Source organism: Cupressus sempervirens, chromosome 2 (assembly GCF_028749045.1).
Source record: "Cupressus sempervirens isolate cs-2001-9-10 chromosome 2, ASM2874904v1, whole genome shotgun sequence".
Lineage (NCBI taxonomy): Eukaryota > Viridiplantae > Streptophyta > Pinopsida > Cupressales > Cupressaceae > Cupressus > Cupressus sempervirens.
The window spans coordinates 575,820,253-575,831,146 of record NC_143119.1 but is presented as its reverse complement, the minus strand read 5'-3'; the positions used below and the strand labels follow the sequence as shown (position 1 = coordinate 575,831,146).

At 35.6% G+C, this 10,894-nt stretch overlaps 1 protein-coding gene across 5 annotated transcripts in view; it reads right to left on the bottom strand.

The window, feature by feature from the left end:
* Positions 1–711: 711 nt before the first annotated feature.
* LOC149574737 (uncharacterized) overlaps positions 712–10,894 on the bottom strand; it is a 170,635-nt gene continuing 160,452 nt past the window's right edge. For all 5 annotated transcript variants that reach the window (XM_089814557.1, XM_089814556.1, XM_089814554.1 and 2 more), the window contains 2 exons: positions 1,215–1,295; positions 712–1,139 (listed from right to left, as the gene is read on the bottom strand). In XM_089814557.1, coding sequence (XP_089670683.1) covers positions 1,044–1,139; positions 1,215–1,295 — 177 coding nt within the window. In that variant the 3' untranslated portion in view covers positions 712–1,043. The remainder of the gene's footprint in view (positions 1,140–1,214; positions 1,296–10,894) is intronic.

Genomic DNA, 10,894 nt, shown 5'->3' with positions numbered 1-10,894 from the left:
TTTATTTTCTTCTCTATTATAATTAGGCTCGGATTCGAAGTTGTCTTCCTAGTTCTTCCTTTGATGAGCCCTTCAACTAGATTTATATATTAATAATTTAAAAATACTTATTGAAGAGTTATATATTAAGATAACATTCAATGAGTTATAAAAATCATATATTATGTATGTGTGTGTGTGTATATATATATATATATATATATATATATATATTTTTTTTTTTTTTTTTTTTTTTTTTATCGGTAAACGGCCGAAGCCTATATTAATTATTATTATTTGTTGAAATTAATTATTATTATATGTTAAGTGCAGGTAGATTCGAACCCAAGACCTCCCACATGAAAGACTTGCAAGTTACCGTTGTGTTGTGGACTTTTGCCTTATTATAAAAACCATATTCATATGAAGCTAAATAAATTATTTATTTTTACTTCTATATACTTAATTTAATATTTAAGTGGAATACACATTTTATAAAATATAAAGAAATGACTTTAACATCATTTAAACTAATTTTATTAATAATTACAATTTATAAATACAACTAATTACAATAACGGAGTTGATTAAATAAAATCAAGAGACACTCTGCAATGGCAATAATATATAAAAGTGTATTAACAAAATTCTTTAAAAATTTCCTTAAATTTGAGAACCATTTACTCGTCAAAAATAAATAATCAATCATAAACATAACGAATAAACACAGAATTCAAAACCCAAAAATCCTTTTTGAGTAAAAATCAGAGTCCCAAATGTATATCTCACTGCCTGTATTAATTTATATTTTAATTATCATCCATTACAGGTCCTCCAGAAATTTGAGAGAATTAACCAATCCAAGTATGCTTCAATACAAGCAACCAAAATATTACAAAGGCAGACCTCTACCGTTGAATTTTTCATGAAAAGAAAAAGTGAAGACTGTTGTCCTCGAACCTTCAAAATTCCTGGCGTGCTTTGCCGAGAACTGTAATAATTCTTAAGACTTGCAAGATTCAAACATCATGACTAATAAACAATTGTTCCTTGGAACTTGTGAATCATTGCATTGGTCGTAGAAAACGCAAACCAACAAGGCATCCGACAGCTGTACCTATGGTGTAGCCTAATGTACCCACTAATATAGCTGGCTGCACCTGAACAGAGAAAATGAGATGATTTACAATTCTAATTTTCTGACTGACTATCCAAAATAAAAATAAATCATATACCAATTCTTTCCAGTTTCGAGAGTTGGCCATAGCTGCAGCTGTTGCTGGCCCACCTATATTTGCATTAGATGCAACAAGGATCTGCAATATGAAAAACATAGATTTGAAGTTAATGGGAGCAAAATCTACCTAGAGATGAATTATTGATAAGCATTAACAGTATTTTTAGATGACATACTGTGGCCTGTGTACAACGAATTGATATTTCCTTTATCTGGGCAATAAATTTGTATCTTTTCTTTAATGTTTTTGTTAATGCAAGTAACATTGTAATTTCAGACCAGAGTCGACTCATTTCAGACAAAGTCTTCAGGGTTCCACAGGGCGGTGCTTTAATTTTGTTATGTTCCACCAAATTTTCATGAGGGGATAGTAGGGGAATGGGGACGGATTTTTTTGAGTCATTTTGAGGATGGCAAGGAGGGCAAAGGGGATGACCATATAAGACTACGGAGTTTATTATACTAAAAAGAAATTTCAAATATTTATATAAGAAAATTGAAAATGATGATAAGACATTCATCATATTGACAAATACATCATAAATACTTAATACACCACAATAGAGCTTAAATGGGAGTCTACCAGATTAATATTTAATTGTTTGTCAATGTGCATATGATATGAAATTAAACAAAATTAATACAATGTAAAATATTCAGAAGCCACAAGTTTAAACCACCTATTGTTAATATTACAATGTCATAAAAAATATTATGATAGAAACTAGAGAGCGTGAGGCTTTCTCTGATCAGTATCCAACAACAATGCATCAATATTTGAGTTTGAATATGCCACTGTCACTATAAGGAGCTGCTTCATCTACTGGAACTTTCAGTCAATCCCTTTCCTCCTTATCAATCTAGGTGGTGTACACTAGATCAATACTACATTGTAAATCTGCCAATACTCTAAAATCTAATGATCTAGTGACAGTCTAGTGTGATTGTCTTATATGATTGTGGTCGGATCATTATTTCCATCCTCACGATGCATGTGGGCCTTTGGGTACCACGCGGTTGAGAGGCGTGGCTACCTATACCACTTCTAGGAATTGGTGTGCACAAACGGTCTACTTCTTGTTTGAGGCTAGTGTTAAATGTTCACTTGGTACTTCGGTGTATCCGAAGTATGTTTCCTTGTGATTTATGCTTTACTTTGGATGCATTTGATGTAATAACCCCAACTGTTTATAACTTCGTCAAACACAAAATCTTCTCTAATTCACTTGTTTGACATTTAGTCAAACACTTTGCAAGTAAGAGATATATTGCATATCTAAATTCGGATTGCTTTCTAAATGCCAAACTTTAATAAATATGCTTGCAAAGAACACACCAAATATCTAACAAGGAAGATGCAATTGTTTTTGTATAATACTGATTACAAATAGGAAAATATGCATCTACATCAATCGGACATTAGGGCAAAAAATTCTGATAAAACTCTAATATAAATCAGATTACAACAGATTTTACAAACCCTACCAATGCCCTAAATATCTACTCTCAAACAATGCAAAATGTAGTAGATAAAAACGTGGAATTGCTCCCAAAATATGGATTTTCCTATAGCAAATCACTGTAGTGACGACACTTTAGCAATGGTACTATAGCAAAGTTATTGTAGCAAAGTTCCTATAGCAATATCCAACTTATTTCTTCTCCACAAATCTGGCCCTAGGCCAGAAATTCAGCAGAATGAGAAGACTGATTTGTTTTCTCCAACAGTCGCAACCCTTCAGAAGATATTTCACCACCTTAGTTATGCAAATCAACAAGAGCGTTCGTTCTCAACAATCAATGTAACAACTGCAGAAACCCTTGGCTCCACAAGCTATTCGGAAGAGTAGATGACAACACATTTGATGCCCAACAATAAAGCTGCCCTCCCTATTTATTCTTTTCCTCCAATAAATGGACCTCCTTTTAGAAGAAATAAAATAATATTAAATTCCTCCTAGAAGATTCTCTTAATTTATTTATTTAACTTTAGTCACTTTTAATTAAATTAATTAAATATAAAGTCACCATTTTGTTTTAATTTATTTAATGACTTTATAAGAAATTGATTTAATCAATTTCTCCTTATTTCTCCACTTGGCCTTTGGAGAATGTGAAGGCTAAGAACTCCACTAAGATGCTAAAAAGATGGGGACATTACAGTATCATGTTAGATGATGCTTAGTATACTACTTGTTGCATTCCCTTATGATGATGTTAGATCTTATTGCTTAGATGATGTTCTTATCACTGGTATGGATTAGCAATGCTACTAGTAGATTAACATGTTAGATGTGCTTGTTCATGTGATGTTTATTGGTGGCTATTGGTAAGATAGATCTCTTAAGCTAACACCAACGGTCTTCTTGGCGAATTGGGATTCATGCTTGGGGGTATGGTTAGGATCCTTGAGATCTCACGATGCCATTATGGTAGGGAGAAAATGAGCATGGTTGTTTTAGTTTAGTTTCTTATTTGCTTGTGCATTCCTTTTCATTGCGATGTTGCTTATGTTCATGTTTTGCTTATGATATTGTGGTTTAGATGGATAGATGCTACTGTTCTAATTTCTAGTATGTTAGGGTTATTTGATCTACTTTTATGCATTTGCTTGATTACTCCTCGACTTTGGTGGTTACGATACTTTTCGGTGTGGAAGTTCAAACACTACTTTGCCTTTTGAGTCAGCCGATTGGCCTTGTATGTTGAGCAACCATTCGCCAATACTGTTCAATGCTGTCCTAGTATCCTATTGCTTCTTTGTAGATTATCGTACAATACTGGACAAGCATAGTACTAGTGCTTTGAATATTATCATGCAATACTGGACATTTATCGTAGTGGAACTTTGTAAATTATCGCATGATACTGGATGAGTATTGTACTAGTATTATGAGGTCTACCGTATTGCAGTAATGTGAAGTATTGTATTAGGTTTGTTAGAAGACCCGTTCGACCAAACAATGGGTACTTCCCAACTTGTCCAATGTGTTCTGGAAGGTGATTTGGATACCCTTTTGGAAGTTCTTGCTCCCCATACCTTGATCATTCAGTTTAGGATGTATAAATAGATCATTTCAATATAAGTGGTTAAGATATATTTTATATATACGACGATTCATTTGAGATAGGTTCTAGCCCTCCAGGAGTTAAGAGAAAGATTCCAGATTTCTAAAGTTGACAGCATTTCAGACTTAGCCAAATTTTAGGATTCCACAATTGTCTTTCAGCATGGTGTCTAGTAGATGAGTGGTTGTAACCTTGAGCCCTCAATTTGTGCAGGACTGTCTGAGGGTCTTTGCTTACTAGTCTTGATTATGTTATGGTTAGTTGAAAATGGACTTGTATGTTTTACCATGCTAGGAACTTTTACTTTGGGCTTAAAAAGAACATCTTGTTTGAGATTGATAGTTCAGTTTTCCCCTCTTGGGATCCGTGGATGTTATCCAGATCTCCATTGGGTATTCTCTTGATTCACATGATCTTTGATTTTAAGGTATCATTTGGTGCTTGGGGATCTTTGGAAGTGTTTGTAAGACTTTTGCTTGTGCAAGTGAACATGTGAGTTTAGCCATGTTCCCTATTTTATCATCTTGATTAGTTGTTTCATTCTTGCACTTGGTTACTTTATGTTGTTGTTAGGTAACTTAAGAAAAAAAAGTTCAATGCATGTTTTATCCTTGTGTTCCAAGGATCTCAAAGCAGAGCATTACAAAGCCATTGTATATGAAGTAAACTCAACTCAACTAAATACATATTTCAAAAAGCCTTCATTAACCTTCCTGTCACCTCTTCATCATTAGGAAGCAACCTACTAGCCTATGCCACATAACATTTGGGATTTAGAGAAAAGTGTACCGTATGAAGGTGTTCATAGTGCTCCATTGCTACATCAAAATGGGCTTTAATATGTTGCTCATTAAATCCCAAATCAAGATCCCCATTGCAAATTGCTTGAATCATTTTTCCCAACATGTCATCAAATGTTCCATTAATTTGTCCAAGACTATAAGAGCTTTTGTTAATATATTCAATTACATCTACAAATGGTGAGATGGAGTAGCGAATATATCTATAACAAAATTTTGAAAAAAGACAAGTCAGAAATTTAAAATGAAAAATTCAATAACAAAAATCAGCAATCCAATTATAAATTTATTAATAAATTCAGCAAGTTATTAAGATCACCGATTTTTTTACTTGAAAATGAACCACCAATCATCATTAGGAATTTTTTATTTATGTTTTTCCCTACTACAGTGTTTGCAATAGACCCTCTACTCCACTCTGAGTTAACCATAATCAATTAATAGCATCCTACACCTCAAGCATCCTTTCTAACAAAATAAAATAACTAAAATACATTTCTCCACAAGTTTATGGAATTCATTCTTTGAAAATGTCTCGGAGAGAGCAAGCGAGTCGTGGTGGTTCATATAAATATTTGAATATCTTTAGCTTTTTCCACCACTTGCTACACCCACCTTCTGCCTCTTTGATGCAGGAGCATTCTGGGTGTAAGAGCAATCTTTCATCAACCAAAAATGTAGAGTTGTTGTCTGTGGAGGCTTGCTACTTAGTAATTCATTCATACGAGCTTGGAATGTTCTAATTTTAGAGGTGGATGTTCATCTTGGATATATCAGTCCACCGGTTGAGACTCAGTGCCATATCATGGATTTATTGTAGATTTTTGGTGTGCAATTTTGGTATAAAAACTTTAGGCTCACCGTTGAAGGCCTAAATGTGCCTGGATGAGGCCCAAAAACTCAATGAATGAGCACTTGCACTTTTCCAAGACTATTTATCAAAAGCCAAGGTTTCCAAAAAGTGGTTATAATAACCAAATGGAGCAACAATTCGAGAGCTATGGCCTTCCAAACTTGGGCCGACCAAAACTTCCAAAATAAATGTCAAAAATGGATTTGGCCGACTGTATATGTATTGTTAAGGTTTGTATTCCTGTGCGGCATAAAATTGCCTATTTAAGAAATGCCCAAACATTGTCTAAGACAGCTTTGTGTGATAGTTCGCAACTTTGTCTTGCAGATTACTATAATGAAGGCACCCATGTGGGTTTAAATGCATATTATAATCCTAAATTTTGTAATTCTGCATTTGTGGCGATAATAAGAAGCTCATTTTTTTCTCACAAATTGTTGTTATTTCTTTGTTTCTATTATGTGTTTATGGTATTAAGGAGAGCACCCTTCATCAAGTGGTATTAGAGCTAGAGTTCCTAAGTGTGTCGACAAATCGCTGACTATGAGACAGTTCACACTAGGACCATGGTTTGGGCTAAGCATGTAGACAGATCATTGATTTTGAGGCTGTTTGCACTAAGGTTTTAGCAGAAGTGCGAAGATGCCTCCACGAAGAGAGCATGATGGGAGAGTTGTAGGTGTTACACTTGAGGGTTTTCAAGCCCTCTAAAGACAGATGCAAGCATTGAAGGAACAAATGTGCAGAGGAATAAATCTTGCTGTAAGAGATGAAAGTGAAGAAAAAGAAAATGCTGAAGTAGAGGCGATTTTGAACCCAGAAGAAGAAAGACTTTTCAAGGCCATCTCCAAGATTGGAAAAATGCCTAAGTTTGAGGTTCCCATATTTTTGGGAAATCTTAACTTAGAGGAGCTGATCGATTAGATCAATGAATTAGAGGAATACTTTGAGTATGAAGATATTAGAGGAATACTTTGAGGATCTTGATAGGGTCAAGTTTGCAAAGGCAAAACTAAAGAGACATGCGAAGATCTGGTGGCAAGAGATCCAATTGAAGCAAAATAAAAGAGGGAAAGACAAAATAACTAGATGCGATCAAATAATAGCTAAAATGAAGTGATAGTTCATTCCCGTGGATTATGAGCTTGATTTGTTGAAGAAGATGGAAGGGTTGAAGCAAGTGAGAAGATCTATTTAGGAGTATATTGAGGAGTTCTACCGAGTTCTCATAAGAACCGGCCATGCGGAAGTTGATAAGGAGAAAGTTGCCAGTTATCTCAATGGGTTAAGGCCAAGCATTCAAGATGAGTTGTCTGGTATGAATGGCTAGTATTGAGGAGGCATACTAGTTTGTCCTAAGAATTGAGGAGAAGCTAAGCAAAAAGTTTGACAACAAGAATAGCAGAAGATGACGCGGTGGAAGATCTGGAGGATGGTCTTATGGAGGCCGAAATGATGATCAAAAGAACAAGGATGAGGCAAGCAGTAGTAGTCAGAACCAGAGGAGAAACAATTTCACCCGTTTCCATGATTTGAATAATAGAGATCACAAAGGATGAGGAAGAGGGCAAGAATCTAGAAGAGGAGGCTTCTGTGGGAAATGTTTTTACTATGAAGGACATAGAGCATTTGAGTGTTCCTAAAACCAAGGAAGGACAGATCGGAGAACCGAAGGCCCAGCCAGAGTTTCGCATGTTGATTAAAATGCCAAATCATCCCTTTTTGAAGATGTTGAAAGAGAAGTCCTAGTTAATAGGAGAGTCTTGTTGAGTGGAGAGAATGGACCTAATCAAAGGAGGAGTTTGCTTCTCATCAAGTGCAAATGTGAAAATAAGTGTTTTGATGTTATCATTGATGGTGGAAGTACTGACAATCTGGTGTCAGAAAAGATGGTCACAAGGTTGAAGCTAAAGAGGCACAAACACCTGTGTCCATATCATATTGCCTGGGTGCAAGATGACCACAAGGTCATGGTCAGTGAGCAATGCTCAATGAAGTTCAAGATTGGAAGCTACAAGGATGAGGTGTTGTGTGATATCATACCTATAGACATATGTCGTGTTGTTGGGTAGGCCATGGCAATTTGACAGGCATGTTGTACATGATGGGCAAGTAAATACCTGCTCTCTGAAAAAGGATGGAGTGAAACATAAGTTGAAGCCATTGAAGGAGAAAGAAAAAAAGGTATATAGTGCTGCCAAAATATGTTTTGTTGATGGAAAGGAGTTTCTCCAAGGTATGAAGCATGAGGATATGTGTTTTGCTGTAATCCCAAAAGATGGTAAAGAAGTAGAGGAGGTACTTGTAGAAGTTGCAAATTTATTGAGAGAGTTTCTTGATATTGTGTCAAATAATCTACTTGATGGATTACCCCCGGTGAGGAAGATTAGTCACCAAATGGATTTGATTCCAGGAGCAAGTTTGTCAAACAAGGCAGCGCATAGAATGACACCAGCAGAAAGTGAAGGGTTGAACAGACAAGTTCATGAGTTGTTGTAGAAGGGATTGATTCAAGAGAGTTTGAGTCCATGTGCTGTACCAACAGTATTAGCACCAAAAAAGAATGGAGAATGGAGGATGTGCATAGATTCGCAGGCTATCAACAAGATCACAATCAAGTATAGATTTACATCGCCAAGGATGGATGATATTATAGATTGTTTGAGTGGAGCTGTGTATTTCACAAAGATAGATCTCAGGAGTGGGTACCATCAGATTCGCATCAGAGAAGGAGATGAGTGGAAGACTACCTTCAAGAAAAGGGAAGGGTCGTACGAGTGGTTAGTCATGCCTTTTCGGTTAACCAATGCACCGAGCACTTTCATGCGGCTCATGAATAAGGTATTGAAAGAGTTTTTGGGTAAGTTTGTCATTGTTTACTTAGATGATATATTGATCTTTAGTAAGACATTGGAGGAGCATTTGATACATATTTGAAAGGTGTTTGATAAGTTGAGGGAAGAAAAGTTGTTGATAAACCTGAAAAAGTGTTGTTTTGTGAAGGAGTTGATGTACCTGGGATTTGTAGTCTCAGCAAAAGGTTTGAAAATGGACTCGGAGAAAGTGAAGGCTATCCTTGAATGACCTACTCCAAAGAGTACTACAGAGGTAAAATCTTTTCATGGGCTAGCTAGTTTTTATAGAAAGTTCATAAGAGGATTTAGAAGTATTTGTGGACCAAAGACTCTGTCTCACACGTTGTGGCTAGACATCCTATTTTGCAACTGGAGTTTTACCCAAAATTGTCAGTTGCAAAATATCCACCCAACAAACCTTTTACTGAAACAACAAGAGGGGATAGGAAATAATTGAAGTGGACTGTAGAGCAGATAATAGTTTTAATTTGTTGAAACAGAAAGTTATAGAGCAACTTGTTTTATCACTTCCAAATTTTAACATGGTGTTTCAAGTAGATTTTGATGCTAGTGGTACTGCAATAGGAGCTATTTTGAGCCAAGAAGGTAGACCTATTGCTTATTTCAGTAAGAAGTTGAATGATGCCAAAAGAAAATATTTTGTTTATGATCAAGAATTTTATGCTATAGTTCAAATATTGAAGAAGTGGAAAGACTACCTTCTTCCTAACAATCAAACTTTGCAATATTTGAATTGTCAAGGAAAATTAAACCAAAGGCATTTGAAGTAGGTTGAGTTTTTGCAGAGTTATACATTTGTTGTAAAAAATAGGAGTAAGAAGTCTAACACAGTTGTAGATGCTCTTAGTAGAAAACTTTTGCTGATAGAAATGCAAATTGAGGTGGTTGGGTTCAAGGAACTCAGTATTTTGTATCTAGAGGATCTTGATTTTGGAGAAGCGTGGACGACTTGTACAGAACCTGTTACACTTAACAGGACGAAGTGGTTGGATTTCATAATCCAAGATGGTATGTTGTTCAAAGGGTACCAATTTTGCATTTCAAGAAGTTCAATGAGAGAGGATATCATCAAGAAGCATAGTGGAGGATTGGCTAGATACTTTGGGAGAGATAAGACCATTGCTTTGGTTGCTGCGAATTATTGCTAGCCACAATTGTAGCAAGATATGAAGAAGTTTTTACAAAGTTGCAAAGTATGTCAAATGGCGAAAGGAGTGAAGTAGAATATGAAGTTGTATCAGCCATTACCCGTACCAGAGAAGCCATGGGAGGATGTCAGCATGGATTTTGTCCTTGGATTACCAAGGACTTAGCGAGGGCATGATTCTATATTTATGGTGGTTGACAGATTTTCAAAGATGACACATTTCATTCCCTGCAAGAAGACTAGTGATGTTCGTGTGGTAGAGTTGTTTTTCATAGAAGTGATGAGACTACATGGTTTGCCAAAGAGTATAGTTTCAGATCATGATACCAAATTTGTTAGGTATTTCTGGCATACATTGTGGAAGGAATTTAAGACAGATTTGAAATTTAGTTCATCATGTCATCCATAGGCTGATGGAAAGACAGAAGTTGTGAATCGCAATTTGGGAAATTTGTTGAGATGTTTGGTTGGAGACAAGCCAAAAGGCTAGGATCTGATTTTACCACAAGCGAAATTTGCATATAATAATTCTATCAATCGGAGTACTAGTAAATCACCATTCTAGATTATATATGGGAGCAGTCACAGAAATGTTTTTGAATTAAGGCAGTTGAATAAAGGAGAGATAAGTAGTGCTGAAGCAGAAGAATTTGCTAAACATTTGAAGAATATCCATGAGGAGGTGAGGAAGCACATTACAAAGATGAATACACAGTACAAGGCTAAGGCAAATGTGAAAATGAGGTATAAGGAATTCCAGAGTAGAGATGAAGTAATGGTTCATTTGAGAAATGAGCATTTTCCAGTAGGTACATATAATAAGCTGAAAATGAAGAAGTTTGGACCATGCAAGATAGTGAAAAGGCATGATTCTGAAAATGCCTATGAAGTGGAGTTGCCTACTGAATTGAATATTTCACTAGTATTTAATAT